At 57.4% G+C, this 17,232-nt stretch overlaps 1 protein-coding gene across 4 annotated transcripts; it reads left to right on the top strand.

Annotated features, from left to right (window-relative positions):
- Positions 1 to 675: 675 nt before the first annotated feature.
- Positions 676 to 17,110, top strand: GMEB2 (glucocorticoid modulatory element binding protein 2). Of its 4 annotated transcripts, none has more exons than XM_086760887.1 (10): positions 676 to 1,046; positions 3,573 to 3,764; positions 8,144 to 8,241; positions 9,050 to 9,180; positions 10,612 to 10,715; positions 12,721 to 12,878; positions 14,578 to 14,649; positions 15,215 to 15,352; positions 15,910 to 16,032; positions 16,203 to 17,110. In XM_086760887.1, the coding sequence occupies exons 2-10, from the start codon at positions 3,634 to 3,636 to the stop codon at positions 16,847 to 16,849; spliced, it is 1,602 nt and encodes a 533-aa protein (XP_086617013.1). In that variant the 5' UTR covers positions 676 to 1,046; positions 3,573 to 3,633; the 3' UTR covers positions 16,850 to 17,110. The 4 variants fall into 4 exon arrangements, with proteins under 4 accessions (XP_086617013.1, XP_086617015.1, XP_086617016.1 ...); XM_086760889.1 differs by having other exon boundaries at positions 9,053 to 9,180; XM_086760890.1 differs by lacking the exon at positions 14,578 to 14,649.
- The last annotated feature ends 122 nt before the right edge of the window (positions 17,111 to 17,232 follow it).

Consider the following 17,232-nt stretch of genomic DNA (forward strand, 5'->3'; position numbering starts at 1 on the left):
GCGTGGGGACGGAGAGGCTGGGGTGGTCACTGGTGACACCTCGGCGGCCGGGAGGTCACTGGTGACACCTCGGCGCCTCCTCCGAAACGCGGCGGCCTCCAGCCCAGCCCAGCGGCGTGGGCAGGCAGCCAGGGCCTGGCTGCTGGCTCGGGCCCAAGCGGAGAATTTGGGCAAAAAGGAGCACGCGCGTGTCCGCCGTGGGGCAAACGCCTCGGGCTGCGTGCGGGGGCACCCCAAAACGCTGCGGGGGCTGGCATGCGCTGTGCCCTACCGCGAGTTCCCCGGCCCCCTACCCGATACACTGCTCCGCACCCCCGAACAGTGGCGCTGGGCCTCGGGGGCACGCGCGGCCGGGGGCGGGGGGGGCAGCGGGGGCGCGCACACCAAGGCGCAAACACGGCCCCCGCGCGTGGCGTGTCCCGGGCTGGGGGGCGCGCGGGAGCCCTGCACACTTTTGGGGGCGCGTGCCCGGAGGAGGGCGTCGCGCACGGCCCCCGGGGGGTCACGCACGACCGAGGGAAGGGTGCAGGGAGCCACGGGGGACACGCAGGGCCCGTGGGGGGCGACACAAAGAGGACACGAGGGACACGCAGGGGCCACGGAAGGGATGCAGGGGCCGGGAAGGGGGGACACACGCAGGAGATGGGGGGGACGCAGGGCCCGGGGGGAGGGGGGCGGTGGGACACACGCAGAAGACACGCGGGACACACGGGGGTCGCCCCACGCAGCCCGGTGCGGCCGCGGCACCGAACCCCACGCGCGGCCACAGCCTGGCTGCGCGCGCCCTGCCTCCCCCCCGCCCGCCGGCCCAGCGCGCAGGCGCGTTACGCCGGCCCCGGCACCTATTTCACAGGCAACTCGGGCCGCGGCGCCCCCGCGAAATAAGTCCTGGGAGCCGGGCCCGGCCCTGCGCCTGCGCGGGGTCCGAGAGCCGCGCGCGGCGGAGCCCCGCTGTACCCCCACCCTGCCTCCCTCCCCGCACCCACCGCCCCAGCCGGAGCGCCCGCCGCCGGAGCCGGAGCCGGGGAGCGGGACCCCGGCCTCAGGTAAGCGCCGGGCCCGGCCTGGCCCGCCGCGGGGCCTCCGCACGCGCCGTCCGGCCGCCGGGTCCCTGCGGAGCGTCAGGACGTTACGGCAGCGGCAGGAGACGGCGGCAGCGCCCGGCCGCCCGCCCGCCCCGCGCCCCCCCCGTCCCCCCCCGCCCCGTCCCCCCTCCTCCCTCCTTCCCTCCCTCCCGCGCGCCCGGCGCTGCCAGCGTGAGCGCGCCCACGCGCCCCCCCCCCTCTCCCCTCCTCTCCCTCTCCACCCCCCCGCGCCCCGCCACCTTCCCGCCGGCCTCGCGCCCGGCGCTGCCGGCGGGAGCGCGCGCGCCGCCCCGCAGCGAGAAGGCAGGCGGGGGGCACCCGCCACGCGGAGAGCGCGAGCCGCCTCCCCCTCCGGACCCCCCCCCCGCCCCCGGGCACCCCTTTTCGGGGCAGAACCCCCCCCCTTGCCGTGCACCCCCCCATCTACAGCCGCCCCCCCTCCTCTGTGCACCCCCCGCGCGCACCCCCGCCCTGTACAACCCCCCCGCGCCCCAGTGAACCCCCCTGCACCCCCGTACCCCCCCTCCGTGTACCCCCCTTGCTTGCTGCCCCCGTGCAACCCCGTCCCCCAGCAGTGTCCCCCACCCCCCCTCCACTGACAGCGCACCCCAAAATCCCTCCTCTCCCAGTGGTGCAGCGCTATTTTTTTTTTTTTTCCTTTTTTTCCTTATTTTTTTCCCCCACCTCATCCCAGATCTTTCCTGCAGCCGCTGAAGCTCCCTGGGTGCGGCAGGGGGTTCCCTGCTGGAGCTGGGGGGGCCCCCTGCCAGCCCTCGCCCCCCTCCAGCCGCCCCGCTGCGCCCCGCCGGGAGGATTTCGTGTGCTTTCAGCCCAATTTCTCTCCGTCCCGCGCTGGGCCCTGCCCCGAGGTGTCTGAGCCACGCGCGCTGCTGGAGTTCAAGCCTTCCCGCTGTGCCGGAGCTGGGTGGGATGTCCGGAGCATCCCGAAACCCGTCACCCGTGCAGAGGCCGTCGTGGGTGACGCTAACGCTGGGTTTTACCCCAAAACGAGAGACAGGTGTAGGGATAGAGCAACCAAAAAAAAAAAAAAAAAAAAAAAAAATTGCGATAGTTATCCTGATAAAAGGCAGCGGCTGCCGTCCTGGTGCAGGAGCGAGGGGGACGGGAACGAGGAGATTCCCGGTGCGCTGCCGCCCTGCCCGCTTCGGCGGTGCGTATAAACGCTGGTCGGTATCGAACCCTCCCGCCGCTCTCGCCAGCGCTCGGCCCGGCCGCCCTCGCTTTGTTCCTTCCCGCTGCAAAAACTGAACTGGTTTTGTTGGTGCCTTCACGCTGGGCTGTCCTGGAGGGACCCGTCCGCCTCCAGCTGCTCCGCTCGGCTAAACCCCGCGGCCTCCGTGGGATCACCTCACCGGGACGGCACCGGCGCCGTGGGAGACGCCGGTGAGGCGCCGCGGGAGACGCTTTGCGTCGCCCTCCGTGCCTGGCGCTAGCGCAGGGCGAGGGAAGCGCGGACGCGGCTGGCTCGCTCGGCCGATTTGGAAGGGGTTTCGTGGCGCTAAATAGCGCGTGCTAATTTTATCGCTCCGTCCCCGTAACGTGAACAGCCACGCGGTGCTTGCCGGACGTTTACGCGTGCGTGTGTACGCGCGCGTCGGGAAAGGGTGTTTGTTTCCGATTCGGACCTCTCCTCTCCTGTTGCTTGGATGGCTTAAAGCTGCGTCTCGTCCCGCGGTTCCCTAAAATCCCCGCAGAGCAGGCCCCGGGGTGCCAGCTGGCAGGAGAGGTGGGCGATGGCGGCCCGGGGGACCGGGTGCGCTCTGGGTGTGCAGGCTGGAGCAGCCGGGGATGTTGTGCCTTTAGTTAACTGCTTTTTTGGGTTTTTTTTTTTTTTTTTCCCCCCCCGAGGTTTCTTCTTCCTGTGAAATACTGGCTTTGCAGGGGTGGGCGCTAAAGCTGGGTTTGAGTTCTGTCTTTATGGCAGATTTATTAGAAACACGTACTTTGAAGTAGTTTTCAGATGCCCCTTTGTTTCTGCAGGCTTGAAGTGCTTTTTAATGTGATTTTTGTGACTTTGGAGGAGGGGAGGGTCCTTGCTCCTGCTGTGGAGGAGGCACTGAGCTCCCGCAGCAGCGTGACATCCTCCTGAGATAGTCTGAAATACGTTTGGAAACGCATCTTCAGACTGGCTGCTGGCACAGAGCTTTTGATGGATGCCAGGACCTTTTTTTTCTTTTTTTTTTTTGCGTGCTGTCCGCTCCCACGCTCTGCCCCTCGCCACCCACGCCCCAGCCCCTTCCTACCTTGCGCCTCTTCCCGTGCCCGTCACCCTCCCCCGGTGCTGGGTTCCGAGCCTCCCCTCATCCCTCCTCTTGGGATGGAGCGGTTGTGCGTCTGCTAATCCCCTTCTCCGTAGGAGCACGGGTTCCCTGCAGCCTCCTTGTTCCCACCGTGCCGATGGTCCTTCCGTGACAGATTTTAGCAGGGAGACCTTTTCATGCTGGGCTTCCCCTTGTTTCTCCGCAGGCAGCCGGTGACCGAGGGCTCTGCCGCCCGCCCGCCTGCCGCTGCCCGCTCCCGCTTCGCGATGGCGACGCCGGACGTCAGCGTTCACATGGAGGAGGTGGTGGTGGTGACGACGCCCGACGGGACGGTGGATGGAGGCGGCATGGAGGAGGTGAAGACGGTGCTGGTCACCACCAACCTGTCCCAGCACGGGTAAGAGACGGGGCTGGCGTGTGTGAGGTGATGTGTTGGAAAACCTCGCACCCGTGGTCGGAGTGAGCTGAACAGGGTGGTTTTCATCACCTACATCTTGCTCCTGCGTCACTTCTCGCAGCGGGGACCTCAGCGATGACTGGGCAATCTCCGGGTCCTCGCTGACGCCCCTGGGACCGTACCCAGGGCTCTGGGCTCTGCGGCTCCCGGGCTCCACTCTTTTTCTGTTAAAGCTGAGTTACCACTGGTAGTTTTAAGCTGGTGTTACCTGGAATAAAAAGAATTGCAACAGTTTCTTTTGGATGTTTTGGAGAAAATAAGGAGGGGAAAAAACAAAAACAAAAAGGAAAAAACCAAAATGTCTTTTCTGAGTGGAAGTGGATATTGGAATGGACACAAATCCGGTTGGAGCAGGACGCCAGGAGCTAAATCAATGTTTTTCTGCTATTTATTTCATGGTTGCTTCACTAAGCTGCAGAGCTCTGCAGGAACCGCTGCTGCTGCTGCCGGCAGTAGAAGTGGCACAGGTGGCCTTGAAACAGCGTGGCGTTGAATGGTGTGTTGGTTGGGGTGGCACTCCTCAAAAAAACAGTGAATGTGTGATTTTTAACGTGCCTTTTTTTGCCCAGTTTCTACTTTCGTGTTGGCATTTCAGATCTAGGGGCTTACTCATTCCGGCCTGGCCTGTTCAGCTGCAGGTCGGTCAAGTCTTTGCTTCTGTGGCCAGCGTGCCTGGCTGGGACCTTCAGTGGCCGTGTAGCCGTGCGCTCTTTGCTTTATTTCTCCCCGATCTTTCACGGGATGGCGCCCAGAGCCGTTTCAGTCGTGCCATTGGGTGGGCAGAAAGTTCACCCCCAGAGCTGGATGCGGGCAGGTTTGTCTGATCCGAAATTCCCCGCACTTGAAGTAAGCGGGCAGCAAGCGGCTGTTTATTGCTCTCCACAAAACACACTTGTCTCCTTTCCTCACATACGTCCTGCTGTTTCTGTGTCAGGGGACAGTTTTTGTGTTACAGCGCAGGTGTGGTTCCCCTCATTCTGCTGTCGCTGGTGTAACACTTGCTAACTCCTGGCTTCTATTGCTTTCTGGCCCATGGTGACTTTTTCAGCTCCCTTGGTGGAGAAGCAGCCGGATGTGAAACCTGGGATGTGGCTCTTTTTGGATGCAGAACGGTTTCTGGTTGTAATGTAGCTCCAAGCCTTTGCAGAGCCACGCACAGCAGCGCAGCGTTGTCCGGGGGCGCAGATGGTGGCAGAGACTGCCTGCATCGGTTTGGTTTCCTTTTGCTTTTTTATTTCCCTTCTCATTTTTCTTTGGAAGCCATTTCTCATCCTCCCAGTATCCCCTGGATGGGAGCAGGACAGCTGTACGCAGTGGAGAGAGGATGATTTTTATTTAGTCGCAGCTACGAGCGGAGCAGATCTCAGCAGGCGTTAAGAGACTCCCCGAGGGTTTTCCATGAGGCTCTCTGGAGAAGAGCCAGCGGGCAGGCTCCTTGCTCCTCTGTGCTCTGGGACGGCCTCGGGTCGATGGGAATGACACGGATGTTGGGCTTGGGGAGCAAAACCCACCCGAGTCCTGCTGGGACTCCCCTCGCCGAGCAGGGCGGTGGGGCTGGTGGTGGGTGGCAGCACGAGCTGCTCGTGGTCTCTCCGTAGCCTTGGACGGTTGCCTCTGCCAGGCTCTGCTCCTCCCGGGGAGATGCCGTGGTGGCGCTGGCTCCCTCTCCGTCTGTTTTCCCTTTGCAGCCCCAGCTGGCGTAAGGAAAGCGGCTGCGAGCGCGGGCTGGGATTCCTCGGCTTTGGCTCAGTCACTGCTGCGCGGGAAACCGGCTTTGAACTCCTCTTGTGTGGCACCTAGAAACGGTGAGGCTGAGTAACGGCCGGGCTCAGCCTGGGGGCTGACGCCTTTTTCTAGTGCTCCTTTGGGTATGGTTAAAAAAAAATTATGTACAGCCAATGCTCAAGAGCTTAATTAGTTCGTGTGTTTTTGAGATTGGCTGGAAAAGGCAGAGGAAAACAGGAAAATAGTAGAAATCGGCAGGAAGCTTTTCTCTTTCATCTGCAGTTGGAAGGGGTCTGTACTTGGCATTCGAGGTGCCTGATCAGCATCCCCACTGCGGGTTTCTGTTGGAGACTTTTCCCCGTGTCAAGTTTCAAGGCGAGGCAGGAGCGGAGGAGAAAGGAGACGCAAGCCCGCTGCTTTATCAGCACGCGCTTTCTTCTCTCTCTCTCTCTCCCATCTGGTTTGTGGATTCTCCCGGGGAGGAAGATGAGAGCCATCCTCCCCCGGCTTCGTCATGGCAACTGGCGAAGGCAGGACCGGCTTTGTGGGATGCACATTGGGGCTTGGAAGGTGTTTGAGTTTTCTCCTGCCTTGGTCTGTTCCTCTGGAATGGGGTGGGGGAAGCAGTGCGGAGAAACTTGCCTTTTTTGTGGTTTTTCTCTTCCCCCCCAGTTACGTCTCCATGGTGGACGCAGGCTTCAGTTGCTTGAATTTTTCACGCAAGCTGTTGAAGTTGGTTGGTTTGTTTTTCTCTGGAGGACGGGGTGTGAGGTGTGGGCTGCGTTATTTCTCCCAGTCCAGTCATTGCCTTTCAGTCGTTGTTTGGAGCGGTGTGAGTGCGATGAGTCCTGGAGGAAGCTCCGTCTCAGGCGCTGGCCATCTCCTGGGGTGTTTCTTCGAGGCAGGTCAGTGGAGGCTTTGGTCCGGTGGCAGCGGAGGCAGATCAGTCAGGGCTGTGGCGTGCTGGGCTGTGCCCGTCGGAGGTGGCTGCTGCCTCTTGCAGACCTGGTGCCCTGCTGAGGTATTTCTGGCTTTTCTCTGAATGCACCTGGAGAAATGCAGGAACCCAGAAGCAAACTGACGAAGAAAAGCCAGGTTCCAATTCTTCCGTTTTCTCGTGTCAATCTGTAATATTCACCTGCATGCAAACGCCTGAGCTCTGAGTTTTCATTCTCGAGTCCTTTTGCATTATCCACCGCCTTTTCTTCCCAGGGGTCTGGGTTGATGGTCACACAGAGGCTGTGTGACATCCTGCAGTGCCTTTCTCCCAAAACTGGGGCTGCCTTCAGCTCTCGCTTCTCTGAAGCAGCGTCTCCCGCGTTACTCGCCCGGCGAGGCTGAGCTGCCGCCCGCGCCGGTTCCCTTATCTCGGTGCTGCTCCCCACCAGGTACCTGCCCTGCAGCTGGCGAGGGGAGGGATGCTTTGAAGCTGCAGTTCCACCCCGGAGCTGTGTGTTGGCCAGGATGGAAAAACCAGTTGCTCTTGAATTTGCCTGTCCCATTGGCACTGTGGGTGGGAGTCATGGTTGCCAGTGAGTCAGTAGGACCATTCTTTTAATTCACCTGCGGTACCAAACCAGGCTAGAATTCAGGTTAATTTTCTCCCAAAGAGGTCCAGCCAGCTTGCTGTGGTATTGAGACATCTTCAATGTCTAGTTGTCTAACAAAATAACGAGATGCACATCTTAAAACTCATTGGGAATGGTCCGTGCTGATAGCTGGCCATGGTGCCCAGGTTGGATCCATGAGGATCCCCTCAGACAGGACCCTCCCAGCTGAGGGGGTGAGGAGCGTGCCCCGAATCGCAGCCCTAAATGCCTTTCCCCTCTGAGCCTGCGCCGAAGCTCGTTAGAGGGGCCTGGGGCTCTGTGCCCCACAGTGAGAGCTGGAACGGGCAACAGTGAGCGTGTGGATGCTGTGTGGGACTTGCTGTGTGTCTCCGTTGGGAAAGCACCAAGAGAAACTGGAGATCTCTGGGGTGGGGAGGACGAAAGCGGTTGGATGGCCAGCTGTTACGGGTGTATGGAGTTGTAAGAGGCTCAGAGATTGGATCGCGAGGGTGTAGAGCTCGTGTTACGTTATCTCTGCTCACGGATCCGCTGTTAGAGTTTGTGGAACTCCTTTATAGCGCGTTTGCGGCTCCTCGAGATCCTGCTCCTGGGAGCATCCCACATACCAGGGGATTCAGCCAGCCCGTCGCCCAGACAGCGTGTTTCCCACATGTTTTTCCTGGGGAAATCTCAAGCAAAGCTGCTAGAGGCTGGCAGCGACTTCTGAGCGAGGGGCCGTGCTGACAGCATCCCTCCACAGCAGCTCCGCAGCGCGGGCTGCGCCAGAGGCAGCTCTGTGGGCCTGCGATTAAAGGGGAGGCGAGGCAGAGCCGGCCGGGCCGCTGGCAGCGGGCCTGCCTGCTGCAGGGCTCTTCATCTCCGTACGGAAAAACTGAGCTGACGCTCTCAAAACCAAAGCTGACCTTTAGCTCTTGTGGGAAAGCGTAGTCCGAGGGACTTTTGAAGCAATGTCTCCGTGGGGCGTTGGGTGTGGGGGGTGGCACATTCATGTGCCTTAACTCTGCTCTCCGACTCTCTCACCAGCGGTGACATAAACGAGGACACCCTGGAGACCGAAAACGCCGCCGCCGCGGCTGCTGCCGCCTTTACAGCCTCCACGCATCTGAAGGAAGCGGTCCTAGGTAGGTTCAGCCCGTGCCGGAGCCGCTCGGGTGTGCCGTGCCAGCTCCGCCATCCCAGTGTGGCGCAACCCCACGCTGGTGCTGGTCGAGAGGGTCCCGCTGCTGCTGTGCAGAGCCAGCAGCTGGCCCCGGGGATGCTGGCCCCAGCGTCCAGTGATGCTCTCCCAGTGGTACCAGTGATGCTCGCCGCAGCATCCCGGGGAGCCTGGCGAGCTGCAGGGGCTGGGTGGCGGGATGGGAGCTGGCAGCCGCTGGCTGGGCTGCTGCTGCCCTCTCCTGGTGCAGGATGAGGCCCTGTGTCTGGCCATCGCTGCTCCTGCCCTTCCAGCTTGCGATGGGGGTGCCAGTTTTGCAGCAAACTTGCTGGCCTTGAGTGCAAATAAAAGTGAATTTAGTGAGCGAAGACTGTGACCAGCTGAGATGGAGCTGACTTAAAACAATTTTACTCTAAAACCAAGGGTGACTTTATAATTACCCGAACATTATAATTCCTTTCATTTTTATCAAGAATTGAATTTTTTCAGCCCTGGCCACTGACTTCTCAGATTTCACACACTCGGCTGCATTGGTATAAATCTGCCTGCACCGTTTTACCTGAAAAATATGAGTGGTTGGATGCTTTATTAGCAAAGTGCAAGTGAATGGTGGTCACAAATCCCAACACAGCTCATCATGCATCACCAACTTTTTTTTATTTTTAATCCTGAGGTTCAAAACTGCTTTATCACTGTGTGTACATCAGGATGGTGAACTGGGGACTGCGACTCACGTTTCTTTTTGATCTGTCCCTTCCTCTGTTCCCTGTGAGAAGTGAAGATGGCTGAAGATGAGGACACTTTGGAGGCAGAGATTGTCTACCCCATCACTTGTGGGGACAGCAAAGCCAACCTCATCTGGAGAAAGTTTGTGTGCCCCGGGATCAACGTGAAGTGTGTGCAGGTGAGAATAAAACACCCCAGTGCTGGGTTTGTGCCTTCCCGTGCCCATGTTGCCGGCTCACCTGGCTTGTCCTGGTTTTGATAAGCTTTGGTGAGCTGCTTTGCATTAGGATGACATCATAGTGGGAAAGGAGGAAATTTTATTGGTACTGCAGTAGCTCGTATTGTCTTCTTGGCCAAGCTGAGCAGTCCTGACTGGAGAGATGCTGCCTCAATTTAACTGCATTATTGGAGAGTGTGAGAAATTTGGGCACTTCTAGTGTCTGCTCAGTTTGAAAGCTGAGGATTCATGGAGAAGTTTATTGGTAGAGGACCTACTGAGGAGCTTCTGCTGTGTCCTGGATAACTCATGGTTAACATTTGCATGAGTTCAGGAACATACCATGAGCAATGCTGTTGTAAGCCGTCGCTGGCGTTTCTACATGGACTAAACAATACCCTGCTGAGGGAGTGTCTCCTCTGGGCTCTGTTGCAAGAGGGCTTTGTTGGAGAGACGATCTTTTCTGTCCCTGAGGCAGAGTACGGGTACTACTGCAGATAATGCTGCTGCTGCTGCCCAAAATCAGTCCTCTCTTTGCACTGAAGCCCATCTGCTTCTTCAGAGCAGCAATTTCTCATGCAGAGAGATTGATCAATTGGTGAGTGATCTGTGTGCTGGTCAACATGGGCATTGGAAGGAGGAGGCCTGGACTTGGGAAATCCTTTCTGAAATAGCTTGTAAAGCAGTTCTTTAGAGGGCTGCCGGGTTCTGCAGGTTGCTTTTAGGTCAGCACGTGGGCTGAGGCACAGCTGGGTGCGTAGGGCAATAAACTGGGGAAGAGCTGGCTGCTGATGCAGCGTGTGCCAGCTCCCTCAAGCTGGCTGTCGGCAGAAGTGGGCGTGCGCTGTGAGAGAGGCCGGAGGTTTCCCTGGTGTCGATGGCTGGGCTCGGTGGCAGGAGGTCAAAGATCGGATGGGCTCCTTCCCTCGCTTGCACGGGGCATAGCGTGCCCCTGAACCCAGGCATCACCGGGGGCTGCCTGGCTTTCGTTGCGAGTCTGCTCGTCAGTGTGAGCAGCTCACCGCATTAATGACACTTTGCACAAGCTACGGGTGTTTTTCTTGGCCGTCCTGCCTGGGCTGGGCATTTAGCAAACTCCTCTGTGCTGCACACACCCCCAAAGCCTTGGCTTTGAGCAGCTGTTAGCTAGCCATCCATGAAAGCAGTATTTGGCCTTAAATTTTTTTTTTAAGGGAGCAGTGCGTGCCAGCCGTCTGTTTGGGTGGCGTTATTTAAAGAGCGTGTCGAGGCTGTGATGCAGCTCCGCTCTGCTGCTGGGCACTGGGAAGTGCCATCCAGGCAGCCTGGCTCTGCTGCTGAATCACGCTCACGGGTTGCTCTTTCATTGTTTTACAACTTGTCACACTGATGTTGCCCTTCTGCCTCTTGCAGTTTGACGATCACCTAATTAGTCCCAAGGAGTTTGTCCACTTGGCGGGCAAGTCGACCCTGAAGGATTGGAAGCGGGCGATCCGGATGAACGGGATCATGCTCCGGTTAGTCTCTTCGTTTGTATGTGCAGAGCAACGGCGGAGATTTCTTCTTTCTGGAGGACTGCGTGGGGTGGGACAGAGCCTTTGGTACGGTTGTCCTGCTGCTGAGAGCGTGAATGCGATGCTGAACACTTGTCTTAGTAACAGCCCGGGCCTGAATGTGCTCTCCCCGATGGCTTTGCTTTCGCCCTGTGCCTAGGGAATAATTTGGGGTAAGAAATGTTTCCCCAGTCTTTTTGGGGCTTGAACCGCACCGAGTTCCCAGCTGACATAAGGTCACTTTTTTTTCTCTGCCAAGGACTTATTTAAAGCTTATTTATGCAAGCATTTCTCTTCTCTAGTCTTAAGTACAGTAATTTAATTCTTCTGTGATCTTCTTGAACACCAGCCTGAGACTGCGATTTAATTAAAGCCTGTCTCTGCCTGTAGGCAGGATGAAAATGTATCACCTCTTTCCTAGGAATTGTCAGTGGTTTTGTACTCTTGTCACAGGGTGACACTGCCTTTGCCTGTATTCTTTTGCTTCAATGCAGGCGTTTCCCGTGTTCCTTCTAAGCAGCTTTTGCTCCACGTAGATTTTGCATAATAGGCTTATGCTTTGGCAAGACACGTCTTTCAAGAAAAATAAAAAACTTTCTGAGGAAGGTGTGAAGGCAACCCCAGGAGCCTGTGGGAGCACATCTCGGGAAGCTCTGGTTGTTGTTGGCCAGCAAAGCCTGGGGATGCTTTGGAGACAACGTGCTTAGACCGGGAAGATCACATATGGCAATGTTGCAACCTCCGTTGCTCAAGCTGAGACCTTATTTTAGCTTATAAATAGGGTTATGCCCCGACTCTTTTTGAGGTTTGGAGTCAAAACAGCAAGGAAGAGACTTCCTGCTGTCTCACCCTGAACTGAGACTTCAGCCAACCCTTCTCTGGAAGCTGCAGGCGTGCATGGGGGGAAGGTGCTGGTGGGACCGGACTGCGACCTTCTCTTCTCCTTCCTCACTCAACAAACCAGGAGTTCACCAGTCCCAGCAAGGACTTCTAGTTAAAATTACAGACCCCCATGCAGAAGAGCCTGCTCAGCTCTAAAATGGGCTCGTTTGGAAGCCAAATGTTGCCCTGCTGCTAGGAGGTGGGAGAGCAGCAGGATGGCTGCCGTGGGGAGCCCCATGGACATGTGGGCATGCTCAGGGTAGGTACATGTTGCTTATACACAGGCGAGGAACGTCGTCAAAGCAGGACAGGAGATCCCAGGGAGGAGGACCCTATTCAGCATCACAGGGCAGGGATAAAACTGCTGCATGGGAGCGTGGTGGGAAACAGCTCTCCCTGCTTCGCTGCTGTTACGGGAATGGCAGTGTTTGGGCTTTAAACGATACATTTCCCCTGAAGGCTTCTAGCCAGCAGATCTACTGAGAGCAGTCCTGATGCTCCTCAAGGTGTGTTTGGCTTTGTAGGGATAGATCCTTAGGAAGAGCTCACGTGTCTCTTGAACCTCTCAGCTGAAGTTGAGTGCTCCTGTGGTGAAGAAAAGGATTTTCTTTCTTGGACTAAGGAAATTCATCCTCTCTGGCTTGGACTTTCAGAGGGCTGGAGTCCCGCTGCCCCTCCTCCATCCCGCAGGAGGATGCAGGATGTGGCAGGGAAGTGGTGAGAAACCAAATCTGCTCCAATCCTTTACTGCAGCTGCAGCACAATGGGCTTTTTCATCCCCATCACAGCCTCCTGAAAGGCTTTACCACCACTGGAGTATTGCGTGGTGGTTGGATTTGTGCGTGTGGCCAGTATAGAGCAGGCTGTGGATGCTGTTTTAATTAACTCTTAGTTAATGCTGTTCCAAAGGTCGGGACACAGGGGGACTTGTCAAGGGAAATTCAGACTGTTGCCTCTGCCTGTTCTCCTGAGTTTTGTATTTCATCTGGGATTTGAGAAGTTTGGTGGTGAAGGCTGCCACAAGCTGCATGTCAGAGCTCTGCTCCTGCTGATGTGCCTGTCCCTGTGCTTGCTCCCTGTCTTGCAGGAAAATCATGGACTCGGGAGAACTGGATTTCTACCAGCACACAAAGGTCTGTTCCAACACCTGCCGGAGCACCAAAATCGACCTGACCGGAGCCAGGGTGTCCTTGACCAGCCAGACATCGACGGAGTACATCCCTCTCACTCCCGCTTCTGCGGATGGTACGTCCAGCCGTTCCTTGCGCGCTAAGCAGGGGCTTTGAAGCATTAAAGCATAAGGAATGCCACGGAACCAACGCCCCTTACTGCTGCCTCACTTTTTGGCTTTGTGGGTTGTTTTATTCTGGGCTTTCTCTCCCCGCTGTGTTGCAGGATTCGCCGTAGCAGAGCTAGGCAGGGTCATCGTTAGAGCATCTCGGCAGAGGTGCGGTAGCTCACCTGGTTCTCTGTAACACTGCATGACCTGAAGAGCTGCCCTTCTGCCTCTGCCTTACCCCAAACTGCGTAGCTGAAGCAGAAGGCTGCAGTTAATCTGTAAGAAATCAGTAGGCGTTGCTCGATGAAGTCCCCTCCTGTCCTCGCTGCCGGTCGGGCGCTGTGTCCGCAGCTCTTGTCCCAGGAGGCAGGGATGAGCTCGGCTTCTCCTGCTGCGCAGTGTGCCAGAGTAGAGTTCCTCCTCCCTTCAGCTCCGACCTGACTTCTTCTGGAATAATTTAGAGATTTTTGTTTACAGCTCCCTGGTGGAATTGTTATTGGGTTTGTCTGATAAAAGATTAAAGAGAACCAGAGGATAAAACAGATTTTTATTTGCATGTAGTTCATAAAACTGGATTTAAATTATGTTGTGGCCACATAACTGTAGCCCTAAACTTAATTTGTCCTATAATTACAGGCAAGTATTTTATTAGAAAGTTTTCTAATTTGGAAGTGCTTCTATGTTTCTTAACTCCTTTTGCTTCTGAGAGTTCAGAACACCCTCTCCAGCACCCCAAAGAGCCCCACGCCCCGAGCTCCTGTGGGGTCTTGGGGCAGAGCAGCACAGAGCGAGCTGCATGGCCAGCTCTGCAACGCCGTCAGCAGCACGGCGCGATGTTGTGCTGGGGAAGGCGGTGCTGGCGCGCAGTGCAGGCTCCCTGGGCTCCAGAGCCGCAGCCTGTCCCGAGTCCTCCCGTTAAACGTCTGCTCGCTAACGGGGAGACGCTGCCCACACTGCTGGACTGTGCTGGAGTAATCGGAGCTCTGAGGGCTGCAGAGTAAAGGAGCAGAGTAACTGGATTTAACGGCAGCAGCTGAGCATTCCAAATGCTCCGTGCGGCACCACAGGTCTCCGGCTGGATTCCCATTCACCCTGCTCCTGCACACGGCTCAAATGATGCCGGTTCCCCAGCTCTGAGGTAACAAAACCGCTGAGATGTTTGGCAGAGCTGGAGAGAGGGAGGAAGGGAGTCCTGCGTCCCTGTGCAGCGGGGCGATGCTCTCCCCTTTGAGGCTTTAGAAACCCTCCGGACATCCCAATCCTGCAAACTGTAAGCTGGGAAAAAAAGAATTGCCAAAAAAAAACAGGCTCTAAATCTGTTTGACTTTCACCCTAAGCAATACTAGTGCAGATGCAGGGGAGAATGGGAAGCAAACGCTGTTCTTGTGCAAGGGTTGCAGCGGTAATCCCTGGGGTATGGCGCTCCGGTGTGGAAAAATAAGTACTGGTGGCACAGCAGCCGCGTGTGGCTCCGCCGCCGCCTGGGTGTCCCCCTCCCTTCAGCTCCGAGAGCTGAGCTCAAATAAAAGCTGTCCTGTGCAAGAAAAAGGAGAAGTCGCAGAAATGCAGCCAGGGAGTGCTTCCCTCAGCAACAGCCCATGAAAAATATAGAGAAAAATCAGGACTTGGGTTTTTTTTTCTTTTCTTTTTTGCTATTGGTTGCAGTGAACGGATCCCCAGCTACGATTACCATAGAAACGTGCGAGGATGCCAGCGATTGGAGCGCCAGCATCGGAGGTAGGGCTTGGTGTCCTCCGGCCCAGCCGGGGCAGATGATGGAGGAGATGTGGGGAAAGAGGGAAACAGCAGGGACAAGGAGCAGGGCCCTTCTTGCCAGAGCAGCCCTGCTTGAGCCTCCGCTGGGATTATTCGTTTGCGGCTCACTGGCACATCGCGCTGCCTTGCGTCCCGCCCACGTGCGATTTGACTGCAGCAGCGCCTTGGGATGAAGTTGTTTCAAAGCCCTAAGATGTCAGGGTTGGCCGAATGCTTGGTGTGGCTCTGGGGAAGGAAAAAAAAAAAATCAGAGGGGTCCTGAAATCGTTCTCGCTCCTGTAGTGAGCTCTGAGCAACGGGCTTTTCCGTAGCGTTGGTGTCCTGTTGGTGTGACAGAGGATGGGGAAAGCATCCTTTTCCAGCTGCCCCTCCTTCGCGTACACGCTCCGGCCGGGCTCTGCCCCAGCGCCCTGTACCAACAACCCAGGACTTCGCCCTTGCAGGGGCTGGAAGGGGAACCCAGCGTGGATCACCATTAACCCCCTCTGAGAATTTTAAGGTTCTCCCTTGCTTCCTCTTTCTCCAGACGACACCTTTGCTTTCTGGCGAGGCCTGAAGGACACAGGTCTCCTGGAAGAGGTAATCCAGGAGTTCCACCAGGAGCTAGTGGAGACCATGAAGGGCTTGCAGCAGCGAGCGCAGGATCCCCCGCTGCAGCTCGGTGGTAAGGACCTGGGCGCCGGCGCTCGGAGGCATCCCAGAAGGGCTTGTGGATATTTTTTCTCCTTAGGGATATCTGGATGGCACTATAGGGACATAGTTCATCGTAACTAAATCCCATTTCTGGCTGCTCCCCTGGCAGCCCCTCAGGTGCATGGGGGATGCCCCAGGTGGCCTCAGTTCCCCAGTTCCCTGTGCCTGAGGCTTCCTATCTGCTGGCTCTGGGTCTGGACAAACGCTTGGCTCAGGAACTGAGGTGGAATTTAGGCCATGAGATAATGATGCAGCAACCAGCTTCTGTGCCAGCAGATTTCTTATCACTTATTTCCAATCAGATTTCTTATCTTTATTAAGCAGGAGAGGACTGTTTATATGCCAGTGACCTTTTGCACTTTCTTATGACTTCTGTCTTCTCCTCTTCCCCAGCCTCTTGCATTACCGTTGTGCAGATTTTGGCTGTCTCAGCTGAATGTGTGTGCTGTCATGTGGCTTTTTACCAAGCCATAAATAGTTTGCGTGGGGAATTTTGCTTTCCTCAAAGATCCATGTCTTGTTTTTAAGATGCTGTTCTACTCAACAACGTCGTTCAGAACTTCGGTATGCTGGATCTGGTCAAGAAGGTCCTGGCCAGCCACAAGTGTCAGATGGATCGCTCGAGGGAGCAGTACACGCGGGATTTGGCAGGTATGCCCCCAGGACGTGGCGGTGCTCCGGCACTGGCCATCGCTGCCAGCGTGTTTTCTTTCCGTGCGATCAAGTGAGGTTTGCGTTAAAGCTGGTGCATGCCAAACCAGCCGCGGTGGGACTGGCTGCTGCCGCCGTCCGGGGCTGAGCCGACCCTGCTCTCTCTCCAGCTCTGGAGCAGCAGTGTGATGAGCACCGCAAGCGAGCCAAGGAGCTGAAGCACAAATCGCAGCATCTCAACAACGTCCTGATGACCCTCACGCCCGTCTCCGTCCCCACACCGTTAAAACGGCCCAGGCTCACCAGAGCCACCTCCGGACCGGCTGCCATCACCTCCCAAGTCCTGTCCCAGCCAGCGCAGCTCGCCGTCACCCCCGGTGTGCCCGTCTCGCAGCTTGCCAACCTCCCTCTCAGCAAAGTGGTCTCAGCGCTCCCGCCCTCGGTGCTGGGGAAGAGCTCGTCCCAGCCTCCCACCGCCAGCTCCCCGGCCTCCCCGCTGCTGGGAGGGTACACAGTACTGGCCTCTGCCGGCTCCACCTTCCCCGGGACGGTGGAGATCCACCCGGACGCTTCCAACCTGACGGTGCTGAGCACCGCCGCGGTCCAGGACGGCAGCACGGTCGTGAAAGTGGTGAGCCCCTTCCAGCTGCTGACGCTGCCGGGACTCGGCACGACCATCCAGAACGTGACGCAAATTGCTCCCGGTGGGAGCGCGGTCGTGACCATCCCGTCCGGTGCCACCGAGGCCACCGGGGACGAGCACGCCGCCGCCACCATCGAGGTGACCTCAGTGGCCGACGAGGCGGAGCAGAAGTGAAAGGGGGACTTGCCTGGAGGGACGCTGGCCGTGCCGCTCTGGGTGGAACTGCCTTTTCTCTGGCTGCGCTGCGGGACGAGGAGCGGTGTAATGAGGGGCGTGGGTTAACGAGACTCAGAGCAGTAATGAGGAGGTTCAGGCCAGAGGGAAGGATAGGGAGGAGAGATGCCTGGAGAAGGGAAAGGCTAAAATGCTCTGCCCTGTTTGGAGGAGAGAAAGAAAAAAGCTTATTTTTTTATAAAGCTTTCCTCCCCCATTCTCTTGGAATAGTTATTCCATTCTAGCTCGTCAGCCTTGCCTTGTCTGCGGGCGTAGCTGGAGCAGCGTCCGTTCGAGGAGCGGGCAGGGGCGCAGGGCAGGGAGAAGGCGGTAGCGAAAGGAAA

Source organism: Chlamydotis macqueenii, chromosome 16 (assembly GCF_036417535.1).
Source record: "Chlamydotis macqueenii isolate bChlMac1 chromosome 16, bChlMac1.mat, whole genome shotgun sequence".
In the NCBI taxonomy this organism is placed as follows: Eukaryota; Metazoa; Chordata; class Aves; order Otidiformes; family Otididae; genus Chlamydotis; species Chlamydotis macqueenii.